This window comes from Eubalaena glacialis, chromosome 2 (genome assembly GCF_028564815.1).
Source record: "Eubalaena glacialis isolate mEubGla1 chromosome 2, mEubGla1.1.hap2.+ XY, whole genome shotgun sequence".
NCBI classification, from domain to species: Eukaryota; Metazoa; Chordata; class Mammalia; order Artiodactyla; family Balaenidae; genus Eubalaena; species Eubalaena glacialis.
Genome location: NC_083717.1, coordinates 147147312 through 147166296, shown reverse-complemented (window position 1 = coordinate 147166296; position 18985 = coordinate 147147312). Strand labels below are relative to the sequence as shown.

The window sequence follows — 18985 nt, the reverse complement described above, 5'->3', positions numbered from 1 at the left end:
GAAATATATTAGTGGGTTTAGTATTGTTGTAATTCGCAATATACCGTAGCCTCTGAGTTTTAGTAGTATGGCTGCAAGGACTATGGATCCTGCAATGGGGGCTTCTACATGTGCTTCAGGTAATCAAAGGTGAAGGCCGTTGAGTATTTTTACTATAAAGACTATCATACATGCTAGTCATATGAAAATGTTGGATCAGGAGTTGGCTATTGCTTGTGTTCGATATTGAAGTATTAGAAAATTTAGTGAGCCTGTGACTTTTTTTTTTTTTTTTGGCTGTGTTGGGTCTTCGTTTCTGTGCGAGGGTTTTCTCTAGTTGCGGCAAGCGGGGGCCACTCTTCATCGCGGTGCGCGGGCCACTCACTGTCACGGCCTCTCTTGTTGTGGAGCGCAGGCTCCAGACGCGCAGGCTCAGTAGTTGTGGCTCACAGGCCTAGTTGCTCCGCGTCATGTGGGATCTTCCCAGACCAGGGCTCGAACCCGTGTGCCCTGCATTGGCAGGCAGATTCTCAACCACTGCGCCACCAGGGAAGCCCCGCCTGTGACGTTTTGAATATGTATTAGTGCTACTAAGAGTGGAAGTGATCCTTCTCGTGTATAAAATAAGAAATAAAGTCCTGTGTTAAGACATTCTGTTTGATTACCCCATCGGGTAATGATAATAAGTGTTGGAACTAGTATTGCTTCAAATAAAATATAAAATAAGATTAATTCTGTGGCAGTGAATTTTATAGTTAGGAATATTTGTAATGTAATTAGCATGGTAATATATAATTTTTTTCGAGTTAATGATTCTTTGAGTAGGTGAAATTGGCTGGCTATTAATATTTATGGTAAGAGTCATGTTAAAATTAATAATGGTGCTGATAAGGAGCTGGAGAAAAAGAATTAGTGAAAAGCTGAGGCTATTGTCATTAAATTGATTAAGAAGAAAAAGGCTATGAGACTAATAAGCTATGGACTGTGGTATTAATTCAGATTATGTTCTTTGATAATTATGTTAGTGGTATTAGTATAATTGTAGGAATAATAACACTGGAGGAGATTAAGATTTTGTACATAATCAGTGCCATATGTGTTTGATACTATTACTGGTAGGGATAGTCCGAGTGCGGCTTCTCAAGCTGAGAATACTAGCAGAACAATTGGTATTATGCTGGCTAGGGCAAAATGTGTATTTAGGATTATTAGCGTTGCTATAATGAATAGTGATAATATTATGCCTTCAAGGCATGATAGTGAAGATATTAGGTGAGATCAATATATTAATAATTCTATAAGAGATACTGTAAATGTTATAATAATTATATACACTAAAAGCACTTGGTAATTATGAACTTAATCATAATCTAATGTGTTGAAATCGTTTATTTTAGTTTAATTACCATATTCAGTTCATTCTAGTCCTTTTGGGGTTCATTCATTAGGCTAGGTTTATTGCTAGTAATAAAAATAGGAATAAAGCTATAATGAGTATTGTTTTTAGATTATTTGTCTGAGATGCTCAGGGTAGGGGATAAAAGAGCAATTTCTAAATCAAAAAGGAGGAATATAATGGCTACCAGGAAAAATTTTATGGAAAAAGGTAGACGTGCTGATCCTATAAGGTCAAATCCGCACTCATAAGGACTTGTTTCTTCTGTGTAAATATTTAATTGGGGAAGTCAGAATGTGATAAATACAAGTAGTGAGGCTAGTGCTATGTTTGTAATTAAGGTCAGTATTAGAGTTATTCTTTTTCAGATTCTACTGAAGCCAATTGATGGTAAGTCAACTGTACTATTTAATACTAAAAGAATAAGATCCTCATCAATAAATGGATACATAAAGGAATAGTCATACTCCATCTACAGAATGTCAATATCAGGCAGCGGCTTTGAAGTTGAAATGGTGGTTAGATGTGAAGTGATATTTTAATTGATGTAAGAAGCAGACGATAAGGAAGAGCCAATAGTTAACATGCAGTCTGTGGAATCCTGTAGCTATGAAGAAAGTTGACCTGTATACCCCATCTGAAATTGTAAAGGATGTTTCGTAATATTCTGAGGCCTGTAGAAATGTAAAATAAACGCCTAGGGCGACTGTGATAAAAAAACCTTGGAGTATGTGTTTTCAGTTTCCTTCTATGAGGCTGTGGTGAGGTCAGATAATGGATACCCCAGAGGCTAATAATACGGAGGTATTAAGAAGTAGTACTTCTAATGGATTTAGAGGACGGATGCCTGTTGGTGGTCGGCATCCCCCTAGTTCAGGTGTAGGAGCAAGGCTTGAGTGGTAGAAGGCTCAAAAAAAAAAACTGGTAAAAAAGAGGACTTCTGAAATAATAAATAGGATTATTCCATATCAAAGTCCTTTTTGAACACTTGGTGTACGATGGCCTTGAAAAGTGCTTTCTCAGATGATGTCTTGTCATCACTGATATATTGATAAGGTATTAGTTAGTAGGCCTAGTGCTAATAATAATGTTGAAGTGAAGTGAAATCATATAATTAGGTCTGCTGTTATTAGAAGGGCTGAGAGAGCTCCTGTAAGGGGTCAGGGACTGGGATTTACTATGTCACATGCATGAGTTTGGTGGGACATTATGTATTGTCATGTAGGTAAAGATTTGCTAGTAAGGTAAATGCATAGACCAGAATTATTGCAATGGTGAATTTGAGGATAGTAAGTAAGACAAGGATAGGAAATGTAATGAGAGCTGTGGTGGTGCTAATACTCAGCAGTGCTAGAGTCGCTCTTCCAATTAAATGAATCAGTAGGGGTCCTGCTGTGATGTTAGCTGTTAATAGTATGGCTAAAGCTGTTGGTTGAATGAATAAGCTAATAGTTTTGTTTTTTTTTTTAAACTTTGTTCTCATAGAATTTTTTTTTTTTAATTAATTTATTTTATTTATTTTTGGCTGTGTTGGGTCTTCGTTTCTGTGCGAGGGCTTTCTCCAGTTGCGGCGAGCGGGGGCCCACCCTTCATCGCGGTGCGCGGGCCTCTCATTATCGCGGCCTCTCTTGTTGCGGAGCACAGGCTCCAGACTCGCAGGCTCAGTAGCTGTGGCTCACGGGCTTAGTTGCTCCGCGGCATGTGGGATCCTCCCAGACCAGGGCTCGAACCCGTGTCCCCTGCATCGACAGGCAGACTCTCAACCACTGCGCCACCAGGGAAGCCCCAAGCTAATAGTTTTGATGACTGCTAGCATAGGAATAAGAGGAACCAGTGTTCCTTGTGGTAGAAAGTGAGCTAAGCATGCTTTTGTTTTCTGATGAAAGCCTGTAATTACAGTTCCTGCCCTTAGAGAAACTGCTGTTCCTAATATTATTATTATAATATTCCTAATATTATAAATTGGCTATTAATATTATTGAGAGTTGTGTAGTAGTATAAATGAATGTGGTAATAGTCCTAATAGATTTGTTGATCGAATAAATACGATAAGTGATGTAAGTATTAGTGCTCAGGTCTGTCCTTTGTGATTGTGAATAGCTATTATTTGTTTCAATGTGAATTGAACTAATCATTGTTGAATAGAAATTATACAATGGTTAATTAGTTGATTAGGTGTTGGGAATGAAATACCTGGGAATATAATGATTAAGATAACAATAGGAAGTCCTATTATTGTTGGGGCAATGAAAGAGGCAAATAGATTTTCATTCATTTTGTTTCTCAAGGGGTAGATTGTTTTTGTACTTTGGTAGACATCAACTCTGGATTTGAATAATTAGTATATTTTGAAATTTTTAGTTGGAATATAATAGGACTAGAATTATTAATAGAATAGTAATAAATCATGTTGATGTGTCGAATTGTGGCATATCATGAAAGGGAGTTTTAACCCCCAGTCTTTAACTTAAAAAAGTGAATGCTATTTAGCTTCTTAAGGAATTTATAATATTGATGAGGATCATTTTTCAAAGTATTTTAGTGGTACTAGTTCAAGGACAATGGGTATAAAACTATGATTTGATCCACAAATTTCTGAGCATTGTCCGTCATATAGACCTGGTCGTGGTGATATGAGAGTTGTTTGGTTTAGGCATCCTGGAATTGCCTCTGTTTTTACGCCTAGTAAAGGCACAGCTCATGAGTGTAAAACGTCTTCTGAGGAGGTTAGTATTCGGATTGTTATTTCTGTAGGTAAAACTACTCCGTTGTCTACTTCTACTAGTCGTAATTCTCCTGTTTTTAGGTCTGATGTTGGAATTATATAGGAGTCAAAATTTAATTCTTCATAGTTTGTATATCATAGCTTCAGTATCATTGGTGTCCTATAGTCTTTAGGGTAAGGGAAGGGTTATTTAGTCCAGCATGTAAAGCATTTGTAATGATGGCAGGGCAATTAGAATTAGGATAATGGCTGGTAAGATTGTCCAGACAGTTTCTACTTCTTGTGCATCTATTGTACTTGTATGTGTTAGTTTAGTTGTTAATATGAGTAAAATAATATAGAGGACCAAGGAGCTGATTAAAAATATGATTATTAGTGTATGATCATGAAAGTGTAGTAGTTCTTCTATAATGGGTGATGTTGCATCTTGAAAACCTAGGTGGAGAGGATACGCCATGGAGACATAAACATAAAAAGGAATGAAGCACTGTTACATGGTACAATATGGATGAGGTTTGAAAGCATTATGCTAAGTGAAGGTAATGAGTCATGAAGGACAACATATTACATGATTCTATTTATGCGAAATATCCAGATAGGCAAATCTACGGAGGCAGAAAGTAGATTAGTGGTTGCCTAGGTTGGAGGCATAATAGTGGGATAGGGAGTTGATTGCTAAAAGGTACCAGTTTTCTTTTGGGGGGGATTAAAATTAAAATGTTCTAAAATTAATTGTAGTTGATGGTTACACAACTCTGTGAATATATTAAAAACTAATTGCACACGATGTTTTTTCATTTTTTTCATTTCCATTTGCATGGAATGTGTACTTTAGATGGGTGAATTGCATGGTATGTGAACTATATCTCAATTTGAAAAAACAGTTGTGGGGAAAAAACCAAAACTCTAAAGCAGTGGTTCTTATACTTCAATCATCATCACCTGTGAAGCTTGATTAAAAATCTGGATACAAATGTTCTAACTCTATCAAGGAACCACAGGACATGAGGAACTTTAAGTGCATATTATTAAGTGAAAGAAGCCAGTCTGAAAAGGCTTTGTACTGTGTGATTCTAGACTTTCTAGGAAAGGTAAAACTGTAGAGACAGTAAGTAGATCAGTGGTTGCTAGGGGCTCAGGGGGAGGGAGAGAGGGATGAATAGGTGGAGCACAGGGTATTTTCAGGGCAGGGAAACTATTCTGTATGATACAATAATGGTGGATACACATCATTATACATTTGTCAAAACCTATAGAACTGGACCACACAAAGGGTGTATGCCAATGTAAACTATGGATTTTAGTTAATAACAATACATCAATATTGGTTTATCAGTTATAACAAATGTACCACACTAATACACGATACTAATAACAGAGGAAACTGTGCAACTTGGTGGGAGGTAGCTATGGAAACTGTACTTTCTGCTCAATTTTTTGGTAAACCTAAACCTGTTTAAAAAAAAATAAAGTATGTTAGTTTTTTAGAAATGTTCTAGGCAAGCCAGAGGATGAGCCTGGGAAGTCAGGGAACTCTACAGATGTGAAATGACCTTGTCAGATCAAGGGAGCATTTTAATTCTGAAAACCAGTAGGCAGTTTTCCCCTAGAAGAGGCACATGAGGAGAAAGAATGTTTCCCTTGTTCAGTTCCGTATTGATACTGCTGAGCCCAGAATCCATACCTCAGAGAGGTGAGTCTGTAACTGATGAGTCTGTGCTTCACCACTGGAGCTGAGGGCCCCTTAAGCCTCCTTGGGCTCGATGTGCAGCGGTCACTTCAGCGGTATGGTAACAGGAGATTAAGGTAAGAGGACAGGGCTCCTCCCTAGGATGTAGAGGTGATTTAAAACGGGAATCCTGAGCTTGTTGGTGTGGTTGGTTGGCTGGTTTGGTTTTAAGAAACTGGGCTGGGGGGGCGCAGCCATTGACTGTCTGAAGAAGGGATTATACGGTAGTGAATTAATAGTATAAAAATGTCAGCTGACTTTACAGGAACACATACCTCAGAAGGAAGGAAAAGATCTCAAGGAGAGATTTCAACAAAAACACCACGGGAAAATGACCTTCACCTTTGAATGTCCAGTTCAGCCCTTCACTGGGTGTAGGCGTCTCATCTGTAAGAAGCGTAGTTTATCAGGAGAGCCTCCCAGCCCTCAAGGTCTCATTCAGACTCTGGAATCATGTAAGGAAAAGACAGATCTCTGGGTGTATCTTTCCTAGAGACATACCCAAAGGGAGAAGTAGCAAAGGGTCAGAAAGCCAGCAAACTGGCCAGGTACCAAGCTGCTAATTTGCCTTTAGAATTGCATGATTTTTCCCTTCTACCCAGGTCAAATAATAATAATAAGTAGTAGTAGTGCTAGTAGTAGCAAAGGACAGTCTTCTTGATGCCAAGCACTGTTCTAAGTACCTTGCGTGAATTAACTCATTTAATCCCCACCACAGCCCTACCCAGTAAGGGAATTATTACTCATTTTACAGAGACTGCGGTGTGGACATGAAGTAATCTGCCTGGTCACAGCTAGAAGTGTTAAGCTGGGACTCAAACCCAGCACCAGCTCCAGAGCCCACTCTTTCCCCCCCCACGGCACTGCGGCTCCACGTTGACTCCACAGACCCCGGGACTGCCTCGTAATATAGACCAAACTTTAAAAGAAGGAACGTGGGAATTTACCCTTTGCGTTTCAACCCTGCTCATCCACCCCTACAGAAAACAGCCATACTGTTCATTCTACCCGAATAGGAGAAAAATGAGGAAGAAAGAAGAAAATTTATTAAAAGGAAAACAAAACAACCTTTTTTTTTCTTTCCCCTCGCAGTGCATGGCAGTATCTTCTCAAGAGCCTTTGCATTTTTCTGGAGGGAGCAGTTATCTGGCTGGAATGCGCGCAAAACAACACAGCTGCCCCACCTGACGTGGGAGCTCCGGGTTCAGTGTCCCGGGTTCTAGAAGCAGTCTCCAGAACCTCCACAACCCTCCAGTCAGCCCCCTGCCCTCCCCGAGAGTTTGAGCGTCCCGTGCGGCTTGGCTGGTATCGGTGGGTTCACAGGACAGGATCCAGGAATGCTTCCTGCCTTTGCCCCCGCTCAGCTCTCCAGTTGAGGAGCCTTTGGGCGGAGGGCCATGCGTTGAAGCTGAAGGACTGTTCCTTTAAGGAAAACCACTCTTCCCCTTTTGATTAAATGAGTAAATTAGTTCCAGATCCTCTGTCAGAGAGTCAAGCTGTTCAAGAGGGTAAGGGTGAAATAGAAAATGTCTTAAGAAGGCTACAGCTCTTCTTTACTTACTATAATAGAAGAAAAGCTAACTAGCCATAGAGAATGAATAACCAAACATTTTTAGAAATGGGTTTTTAATATAGTGTTTTTGGAAACCAAATTCTGAGCACAGGGCCTCAGGCTCAGAAAGGGTTGACACTTGGTTTAAAGCTGTGCTGTCACCGTCTTGAAACTCTTAATAGTTTATGAACATAGAGTCCCACATTTTCGTTTTGCACTGGGCTCAGCAAATGATGTGGCCTTGCTGTCAGTGAAGTCTATTTTAAGTCAGCATGATGTAATTATGCACACTTTTTCCGCAATTTCAGGTACGCTAGTGTGTCCCGTCCAAGTTTGTCAATCAACTTTTGTGCTGCATGTTTTTTCTTTTTTTTTTTTTAATTTTTATTTATTTATTTATGGCTGTGTTGGGTCTTTGTTTCTGTGCAAGGGCTTTCTCTAGTTGCGGCAAGCGGGGGCCACTCTTCATCGCGGTGCGCGGGCCTCTCACTATCGCGGCCTCTCTTGTTGTGGAGCACAGGCTCCAGACGCGCAGGCTCAGTAGTTGTGGCTCACGGGCCTAGTTGCTCCGCGGCGTGTGGGATCTTCCCAGACCAGGGCTCGAACCCGTGCCCCCTGCATTGGCAGGCAGATTCTCAACCACTGCGCCACCAGGGAAGCCCATGTTTTTTCTTTTAATGCCTCACCGGGTGGTAAACTCGTGACATTACGTATACTCACTAATCTCTGCTGGAGTGTGTCACGGTGAAGTTTTGATACTGGAAAGTACTGAACATGAGGGCTAAGCCACTAATGTTTGTAAACGAAAACATTTCAAAGCTCACTTCTTCCTTTGACTGGGTACGTCAGGAATTGGTACAAAACCTTCTCCTAAAATGGAGAGGGAATAATGGGGGGCAATCAGGTTCTTGTCTCACGTGGGGCCTTCAGTGAGGATGCAACCCTGTCGTTCTCAACTGCAGCACACAGGGAACTGACTCAGGACCTTGGTCAATACGATCAAGTCAACCCCGCAACTACAACCCCAGTGCTGTGCTCCTGGGCCCGTCTGGCAAGAGAACCAGAGGGGAGGGATGAGGGACGTCCAAGGATGTCTGCGTGATTTGGGGAGTGAGGCCTCAGCTGGCGTACTTCAGTTCCTCAGGTTTAAAAATGCCAGAGCCTCGGCTGGTCCTGTTTTCTTGCAAAGATTCCGTTACTCCAGCCAATGTCACTGAGGTGAACTGAGGGTAAACCCATGGCCCTCCTTATTTTCAGGCCGTAATGTGGGAATCAATGATAGGAGAATATTCCACCACGGGACCACACGTGGTGTTTCTTATAAAGCGATGATGGGAGTTTACCAGAAAGTGAAGGCATCCCATCAGGGACTCCGCCAAGGCATCCCCATTCACAGCAGACTCATAGAGGAAACTGGAAGAGTCGTAACGTGGGCGGTGGGCTAGCACTGGGGAGGTGGCCAGGCATCCTAAGGACTGGAGGGAAGTCCATCTGTGAGGCAGGCGACAGCAGCAAGCACTTGGGTCTAGACTGGGAATTATGTGGGTGAGGCCCACCCACATGAGGTCGGGGGGTGGGGAGATGTGGGTGAGCTAGAGTGAAAGCAAAGGGAGTCCAGGAGGAGGTGGTACTGCCAAAGTCTATGGATGCCAAGCTGCTGGTTTCTAGGGCAGTGAGACAGCTGTGGAGGGCAAGGTAGGCTTGTGCGCCAAGCTGGCTGTCGAGACAGAAACCCAGGGACAGAAGTCAAGTTATCATGACTTAGATGGAGCCCCATTAGGAGCAGGGATGGCTTGAGGTAGAGCCCGGGAGGTTTGGGTGGGGCTCATGCAATCTTTTGAATCTAAGGTCAGAATTAATTCCCAGGACTGAGACGAAGCTAAAACTTCAAGCGAGAATGAACTCTGCCCGGCTGATGAGGAAGAAGGAATGCAGTCACTGGGGGCTGGGTGGGCTGGCCTGTGGCGGAGTTTCCTTTCACATACATTGAGTTGGGTTTTCTTTATTTTCTTCAGCAGTTCTAGCAGATATAAGCATTATTTTTATTCTCATTTTACACCTGAGGAATCGGAGAAGTAAATGGAAGTGCCCAAAGTTAATGGATTCATCTAGTCTGGGCAACCGGGGCTGTCTCCAGCGCCACCATCTCTGTGCTCTTGGCTTCGATTAGATGACTTCATGAAGTTCCTTTGGTGGTAGTTGTAGCAAAATGATGGAAAGCATGGGTGGGCTCTGCAGCCAGACTGCCCAGCTTTTTGATGCATCCACCTCTTCTGGCTGTGTGACCTTGGGCAGGTTACTTGACCTCTCTGTGCTGCGGTAAAATGAAGATGATGATGATACCTTCCTCACGTTATAGACATGAGTATTTAATGGAATGGTATATGTATGGGTTTAGAACAGTGCTAGGCACATAAGTGCTTAATACACATTACTGTTACACTCGATCTAGAAGTAAAGGTCTTTAGGGAAGATTTCAGATGTTAACAGTCATGACTACCCAGTGGATGGATGGAGTCATGGCAAGGTTAATCCTAAAGAGTAAATGCTGTGAAAGCCATTCCTATTTATTTGGTCTTATAAATCTTTTTTTAAAAAAGCAAGATTTTCTCATTAATTGAATTTTGACCCATGGAATAGTGCACTTGGTGAGAGATTGCTCAATTAGGAGGCAGAAATTTTGGCTATAAGTCCTTGATGTACCACTTCCTGGCTTTGTGAGCTTGGGCAATTTTCCTAATGTCTCTCGCTTATTTTCCTTATCGGTGAAAATTACCAATAAAAGGAATGACAGCCTGCCTCACAGAATTATCCTGAGAAGATAGAATGAAAGCACTTTTAAATAAAAGGATGCCATGTGTTGGATATTTGTATTCCCTGACACAAACCTGCTGTAAACAAGAAAAGGTTAGTTGTCTGCAGAGTAGGCAAGGGGAAGCCATTCTGGAATCGAAAACTGCGACGCAGATGATCCGCCCTCGCTTTGGATATTAATAATTTAGTAAGGTCGCCAGGCGGGCCCCAGACAGACAGGTTCACAGACAGTTCCAAGGACTTGCCGATCTTCTTCCTTCTGTGCCGTTCTCTTTATGACAGCCAGATTGTGCTTTTGTTTTTTATTTTCTCTCTACCCATGCAGGGGACTCAGATCCCACCCCAGTGAATCCTTGCTATGACGGGAGTCACACATGTGCCACCACGGCTCGGTGCCATCCGGCGACAGGTGTAGACTACACCTGTGAGTGTGCATCCGGGTACCAGGGAGATGGACGGAGTTGCGTGGGTAAGAGCCGTATGCTCTGTGTTCCCTCATGGAGTCCTCCAACATTATGTCCATAGAAGACAAGTGTCTGCTTTGTCATCTCCATGGATCAATGAGTTTAGCAGCTATTCATCTATATACAGCTATTTAAAAACTAAGCGTATTCTGGTTAGGTTTAAGAGGGTAGTTTGGAGGTGGGTATTTTGGGCTGGGACTCTGAAAATGGCTATTGTAATTCCTGAATATTTTACATTCTCAAATGTTGTCATTTTAAGACAGAATCAAGTATTTTTTACATTCATTAAAGAGTATATTTTCTGGTTACCTTCAGATTTCAGACATTCACCTATTTCTTTCACTTACTGTATCTCAAAAACAGTAGTGGAAATTTCTTTACATTTTAAAAGAAAAATCGTTACTTTGTGAGTTTTTCTTCTATATGTTCAGAATTGTTTAAATGTTTAAAGAATTCTCAGAATATTTGTTCAAAACATATCTCCCTGGGGCTCATACTTGAATGACTTGAAATAAATGTTTATTTTTATGACGATCAGCAACATGCATCCACATCTGGTGCTTAGCGTGCATTTCAACCCCTGTTGAGTCTACCAACCGTTAGTCCCATTGAAACCTCTTAGGGGTGAGAGAACATTGAGTTTGCAGACCTTCCACTTGTGGGGACTTTGGTTTATGCAGCCTTTTCTGTTCTTATTCCTTCTTAGATGTAAATGAATGTGCAACCGGTTTCCATCGCTGTGGCCCCAACTCTGTGTGTGTCAACTTGCTGGGAAGCTACAGGTGTGACTGCCGGAGTGGTTATGAGTTTGCAGACGACCGGCACACCTGCGTCTGTGAGTGCCAAAACTGTGCCTCTTTTTAGCCAAAATCATGCTGAACCTTGCTCTTGGACTCATTACTGTTTCCACTTCCGTTATACAGAAGTTGTTGCATGGTTTTCTAGAAAACAGACAATTTACATTGAAATTACCCAAAGCTATGGCTCAGTTCAGCCCTGTTTGTTGGGGTTTTGTTTTTGTTTGGGTTTTTTTGTTGTTGTTGTGTTGTTGTTTTTCTCTAAATAGATATTTTTGGTGTAAGTTATGGAAGGATGTTCACCTCTGTAGGGATGGCTGTGTATCTTGGTGTTTGGCCCAATCATGTAACAAGACTATGAACTCCTTTAATACCAACAGGTCTAGATAGAGGTCAAATGTTTCTCAAATTAGAATGAAATGGATTTGTAATTCAAAGAGGCCTGTCCCACTTGACTGGTCAAAGAGCTCCGTCTGTAATAAATATACCCTTTCTAGAATTCCAGAAAAATACTTGACCAAAGAGTGGATCCAGGGCTTCCCTGGTGGCGCAGTGGTTGAGAATCTGCCTGCCAATGCAGGGGACACGGGTTCAAGCCCTGGTCTGGGAAGATCCCACATGCCGCGGAGCAGCTAGGCTCGTGAGCCACAACTACTGAGCCTGCGCGTCTGGAGCCTGTGCTCCGCAACAAGAGAGGCCACGATAGTGAGAGGCCCGCGCACCGCGATGAAGAGTGGCCCCCACTTGCCACAACTAGAGAAAGCCCTCGCACAGAAACGAAGACCCAACACAGCCATAAATAAATAAATAAATAAATAAATTGAAAAAAAACAAAAGTGGATCCAAAAGAACTGGAATTCCAAATTCATCCCACTGTTAGAGCTAGATGATATTAGAGACAACCCACTTTTCAATCCAGTGAGATGAAAAAGTAGCAGCGGTCACAGAGACGGTGTGTGTTTGTGTGTGTGTATGTGTGTGTGTGTGTACGCAGGCATGCAAAGCAGCAGTGCTCTGGGGAGTTATAAACTTTAATCAAGGACAGTTTTTTTTTAAGCCATCCGTGCTTGACTTTTTTTTTTTTTTTTTTAATTAATTAATTAATTAATTAATTATTTTTGGCTGGTTTGGGTCTTCATTTCTGTGCGAGGGCTTTCTCTAGTTGCGTCGAGCGGGGGCCACTCTTCATCGCAGTGCGCGGGCCTCTCACTATCGTGGCCTCCCTTGTTGCGGAGCACAGGCTCCAGACGCGCAGGCTCAGTAGTTGTGGCTCACGGGCCCAGCTGTTCCGCAGCATGTGGGATCTTCCCAGACCAGGGCTTGAACCCGTGTCCCCTGCATCGGCAGGCAGATTCTCAACCACTGCGCCACCAGGGAAGCCCCACCAAGGACAGTTTTTGATGACTGATCTTCATGCCTAGTGTTAGAGCCACAAACCATGATCAGCACTTCTCAAATTTTAATATGCATACAAACCATCTAGGGATCTTGTTAAAATTCCTATTCTGATTCACTGGCTCCGCGCTGGGGCCTGAGGACCTGCATTCCTTATAAGCCCCCAGATGTCCCGATGCTGTTGGTGTGCGGATCACACTGTAGAGAGCAGGGTTCACCCGTTCGCAGATCTGGGCTCTTGGACATCCTTGCCTTCTTCTCTTTTCAGTGATTGCCCCACCTCCCAACCCCTGTGAGGATGGCCGTCACAACTGTGCTCCCGCCGGCCAGGCCCAGTGCATTCACCACGGAGGCAGCTCGTTCAGCTGCGCCTGCCTGCCTGGTTACGCCGGCGACGGGCACCAGTGCACCGGTGAGTAACTGTGGGCGGCCTCAGCGACCCTGAACGTTGCTTTGGATGCACATCCCCAGGGCCTCTCAGAAGCCTCTCCCTTCCTTTGACTCACACCGCTGTGGAACTGCCGAACGAGAAAGAAAAGGTGTCCTTTGAGTCAGAAAGAGAGGCCAAGGGTGATTGCCCTGGGACCAGATTGCTGAGCATGTATAGTTGTCCTTGGAAGAGCCATGCCTGGAGCAGTGGGGAGACCCTGCCAGCTTGTAGCCTTCTGTTCCCTGGAGCTAGTGTAGCCAGGAGGGATGTGGGGAAAGTCATATATCCTCCTGGGAGGAAGTCTCCATCCTTCGATCTCTCTGGCTAATGGCTTAATTCAGCACTTCCAGTCCTGCCTAATTTTTAGTTGCTATTCCCCTGCGTGAAGTGGTAATTTAAGCAATCTCTAAACATACATACAGTTCTTTCTGTGTAATTTATTCCCTTTCTTCTCTCTCTCTGGAAGGGGAGAGGGAGAGAGGGAGAGAGAAGAAATAAATCCACAGATATAAAAGGATATTAATGCATACCTAAGCACTCAAAGCTTTTCTCCCAGAAATCTAAATCTTGAAGACTTCATACTGAATTTTATAAAATCACTAAACCAGAAAGCAGGACTAACTGTTCAAATTTAACTTAGAAATGTATGAGGTTGTTACTGAAAAACTAGGCATAACACTGATTATAAATGTTCATGAAACTGGGATTAGTAGTACCTTAATATAGAGATCATTCAGTAAATCTACGTAATCACTAAAGATCTTCAAAACATCTGTCAGTAATGCACACAAATAATGGTTAAATGAGACACTGGGAATGAGAGGATGGTGGGAAAAGGGTTGGTTTTAGGAATATAAACCTAAAATGCAGGCTTTCCCTCTCTCATCAAATTGCTTCTTGCCTCTGCCCCCATATACCTGGGCCCACTGAGCTGATTTGCTAAGAACAGCCTTGTAACTCCTGGGAGCTTTTTTTTTTTTTTTAATTTATTTATTTAATTTATTTATTTTTGGCTGCGTTGGGTCCTCGTTGCTGTGCGCGGGCTTTCTCTAGTTGTGGCGAGCGGGGACTACTCTTTGTTGAGGTGCACAGGCGTCTCATTGCAGTGGCTTCTCTTGTTGTGGAGCACAGGCTCTAGGTGCACAGGCTTCAGTAGCTGTGGCGTGTGGGTTCAGTAGTTGTGGCTTGTGGGCTCTAGAGCACAGGCTCAGTAGTTGTGGCACACAGGCTTAGTTGCTCCATGGCATGTGGGATCTTCCTGGACCAGGGCTTGAACCCATGTCCCCTGCATTGGCAGGCGGATTCTTAACCACTGCGCCACCAGGGAAGCCCCCTGGGAGCTTCTTAACTGATCGAATAGCTTGGCCCTGACCTCCTCGCTAGATGTTTGATTCTCCTCCTCCTCCCTTTTCCCTTTGGTTTCAGCAGGACAGGCTGAGTGGACCAGCAGCCTGAAGCCATACGTTATTGACAGAACAGACATGTCAGGGCAGCACAGCCCCTCTACTCCTTTCCAGATGTGGGGTTTTTCGGGATTGTCTGAACCTGGCTCTTTAATGTTTCCACTTCTGCTGTACAGAAGCTCAGCTGTATGGTTTACTTTTGAAAACACAGTTTATATTGAAATGACCCAAAGCTATGGCTTAGTTTAACCCTGAGGTTTTTTTTTTTCTCCCTAAAAACACCCCCAGGTTTAGACAGAGCTCAGGTGCTTTTCAGGTTAGGATGAGGTAGATTTGTAAGTCACAGATGCTTGTCCCACTTGACCAGCCAGAGACCTCCATGTGTAGTAGATACTCTGTACAGACAGAGGTACCCTCTAGGTCTGGAGGGAGGGGTGTCAGGTGACGCACATAAACTTCTCATGTTTCTGCTAAGCCCCCACAGTGGAAATACTGCTCTTTCCACCTCGTGGGACTCATCATTCAGTTCGATTTAACACACTACTGGCTCTCAGAAATGAGAATGCACAGAGGAAAAAATCTTGTCAGTAGAATTTCGTATTTAAACATCCGGCTGCTCAGGTCAGCAGAGATGGTGTTTTGAAAGTATTTCATTCCTTAGGTCTTTGGTTTAAAACAAAGAAGTTGAAATTATTGCAGCTTAGATGTGATGAGTGTTAAAATCAGAATGTTAATGTAGGTGAGCTTCTTGTCCTAACCCCTTCTAGAATCATTCTCTCTCCCTTCTTTTAACTTCTGCTTGTCCTGTAGGACTTGGGTTACATTTTGGGGTCATATTAGGATCCTGATATTAGCTACTTTTCCATGCTGGGAGTTTTATAGGGCTGTCATTCTTTGTTATTGTTGTCTTCTTGCTGATTTCTGCCATTTTCAGTTGTTCCTGTTTTATCTCTGGTTCTCTATTTTTGAGATTCTCTCTGGAACCCACAAACTTAAAAATAGGCCAAGCCCATCCATTGCTTCCCCAGTGTATTAGTGATCTACTGCAGCATAACCAATTCCCCCAAAACATAGCAGCTTAAAACAGTACACATTATTATTCTCTATATGGTCTAGTCAGGGGGTCTCTGTCAGATCTGGGGCCTCATCTGAAGGCCCAGGAGGGGAAAGAGCCTCACGTGGTTATTGGCAGGATTCAGTTCCCCAAGGACTATCGGACTGAGAGCCTCGGGTCCCTGCTGGCTGTTGCCTGGAGGTGACCTTCAGCTTCTTGCCACGTGGACCTCTCCTACAAAGTAGCTTCCTTCATCAAAGCCAGAAGCAGGAGGTCTGCCAGCAGGTTGGCAGTGATCACAAAAATGACAATCCCCTCAATACTGCTTTAGTGTCTTGGTTGGAAGCAAGTTACTCAAAGGAAGGGGATTACATAAGACACTGAATATCAGGAGGAAGGGATCTTTGGGGACCATCTGAGAGGCTGCCTGCCATAGTCAGTTACCCTGTGGTTGCCGTCCAAGCTTCCAGACTGTGGGGTAGTAGAGAATGAATAGTCATTTTCCTAAAGATCTATGCTGTGCATAAATCAGGCTGGGCTAATCATGAAGGAGGCTTGCAGGATAAGTATATAAATGTGTGTGTGTGTGTGTGCATTTTTAAAGGCATGTCACTGTGCATGTGTCCCAGTGACCATAGCGATAGAGAAAAAAAGAGAAAAATAGAGATGAAGGTTCTATTTTGTGGAAAGTGTGCACACTTGAAACACACATTTGTTTTCACTCCATCAAACTAGCATTAAAAGGGTGTGTGGGTTTTTCTCCAGCCAGTTTGTTAAAAACCAGGTTCCCCGGGGAGGCTGCACTTGGCTTTGGGTTCTCGACCTAGTCTGAGTCACTAAGAGGAATTACTTTTATGCAACTGAATGAAATCTTTCCAGCTCCCCTCAGTGGGGATTGATTTCAGCCCTGCATTGGTGTGAGCTGGATATTTCTCAGGCATGTTTGTCCCTGCAGATCTTGATGATCCTGCCGGGTGGAAAAGCAGACTGTTTTGAGCTGAGACCTTTCCTCACATGTGAGCTGAGGTACTGGGTTACAGATGGCCCATTACCCAGAGAAGGGCCGTGAGGAGAGGTACTTACACTGTCCTCTCTCGTGGTTCCTATTGGAAGCATGTAGATGCTGGGTAAGGTATAGTAAAGTTGGCGTGGCCACAGCAGAAGCAGAGAAGCTGATTATACTCAGGTCCCAGAGAGCGGGTCACTGCACACCATGCAGGATCCAAAGGGCACAGCCAGCAGCAGGGTTCTTGACCGAGTAGGTGGGGAGCAAGAACTCATGGGCCGAAGCCTTTGTTGGGGTCTGGAGGTGGGTCGAGGTGAGTTGGCCGCCAGGAAATTTCACTGGGTGGTTGAAAAGCAAAGCAGGGGAGGTAGAGAGGGGGAAGCTCGAGTCCAGGGGTTGGGTTTGTTTTGAAGGGATTTCAGCTGGTTTTGGGTGTGGGCTCAGAAGTAAGACAGGGAGAAGAATGTTGAAGCACCAAAGCATGAACTCAAAATAGAGAATTTTTAATACAGTTTCCAAACAGGTTTTCTTAGCAGCTTGGTAGAGGACAGAATGGAGAATTACACTGAGAATAAGCCATCTTGCATTATCTGACTGGTAAGGGGCTCTGCTCTGCCTTGAACCTCGCTGCCTTGACCTCAGTGTTCTACCAATCCTTGAAGACCCTGATAGTGATGGTTAAGCAGCCCCCCCACCCCGTCCCCAGTGGTGTAACAGGAAGCTCCTCCCTTGCCAAGGGGTTGAAAGTCTCTCTGCACTTTCTCTTGACACCTGACCGCCCGTGAAATTGGGAAGACTTCTCCTTTACACAAAAGCTCGGGCTTCCCCCGCACACTCCTCAGGGTTGGCGCTCCTAAGGAGGGGTGTAGCCTGCTCTGCACCCAGGCCCTGGGCTGGCTGGCGAGCCTCCAGTTTCCTGTCACGGTGCAAGGTTCTCCAAAGAGGTGTTGGGGACCGTGCTTCAGGAAGTCTTAAACTTCTCCAGCTTTGGGGGACAGGCGTTGCTCACTCGTGATGCTTTCAGCCTCTTCAGAGACTTTCTCCCTGTTGGTGCGTCATCAGTTATTGTCTCCCCGTGACTTTGGTATCTGTGGGAGGATGGCTGCTCTTTCGGGTCTGGTCAGAATTCCTAGGCCATAGGCTTTAAGAACATAACTCGGTACCTCTGGGGAGTCCTCTTTCTCTTAGTTCAAAAATAATCACAAGCAAGTGATCCGTGGTTTCTAGAAATAGGCCCCGTATCTCAGGAATTCCTGCTTCCTGCCATTGCCTGGGGTTCCTGTTACCATGAGAAGTACTTTTAGCATATGCATTATGAATAGTTTTAATTTCCTGCATTTGGCTGGACGTTAATTTTTACAGCTTTGGTTTTATAGCATCTTCCAGTCCCAAGGATCTGGATGGGCACCAGCTTCATCCAACTGGGCATTTGAGTTGTCCTTCTGAAGAGACAGAGGACCAACCTCAAAGATAATTAAATATGACAACATAGACTCCATGATGATTGGATTGGAGATAAGCTTTTTGTTGCTGTAATTATTTTTATTTTATTTTTGGTTAACTGAGGGGCTAACCAGCAAACCTGGTTTGATTCTAACCTTGCAAATGAATTTATAACCACTTTCCAGCCTTTGTCAGTGAAAGGAAGGTGACTAGACAGGCCCACTGCTCATCTAGGCAGAGCCTCTCTGGGTGGCATTAAACTTGGTTGTGTCAGGCATTCAGGGGTTTTGGACTTCAGAGTAAACTAATTTATGTGCAGTAAACTCCCTGAGCCTGACGATAAGCAGTATAAGTAATTACATTGCTAATTACAATGTCAGAGACTCCTCTCCCCTGAACAGAACGTCTGTGTTGTGTATCCAGCACATCCACTTACTGGTACCTGGGAAAGGCCCTCAGTCATGGGAAGGTGGGTCAGTGCGAGCACGGTCACAGCAAGGGTGGCACTGATCGCCCTAGAAGAGATTTCACCTGGGTCCCAGAGGCTGGGCGAGGAGCCACGTCTGATTGACGTCACATTCAGGGCTGTAAGTCTCCGGCTTCCAGGGTGCGATGTGTCTCTGCACGAGCTGTACAGAATTGATGCAGTTCTCTCCTTCTGGGACTCCTGTTCTCTAGGTTTTACACCGATCACCCCGTCCCACATTTTTCCCTGTTCACACATTTTAAAAACATTTCTTGGATGTTACCTCAGATGTGACTACTCCGTTTTATTTTCAGTTGAGCCTTGATCAGATC

At 43.8% G+C, this 18985-nt stretch overlaps 1 protein-coding gene and 1 pseudogene across 2 annotated transcripts in view; one reads left to right on the top strand and one right to left on the bottom strand.

Moving 5' to 3' along the window:
- The window catches only part of NID2 (nidogen 2), a 78139-nt gene that overhangs the window by 45808 nt on the left and 13346 nt on the right, over positions 1–18985 (top strand). For both annotated transcript variants that reach the window (XM_061180843.1, XM_061180841.1), the window contains exons 9-11: positions 10521–10664; positions 11366–11494; positions 13120–13263. In XM_061180843.1, the coding sequence (XP_061036826.1) occupies positions 10521–10664; positions 11366–11494; positions 13120–13263 (417 nt within the window). The remainder of the gene's footprint in view (positions 1–10520; positions 10665–11365; positions 11495–13119; positions 13264–18985) is intronic.
- Positions 2583–3650, bottom strand: LOC133084358 (ATP synthase subunit a-like; annotated as a pseudogene).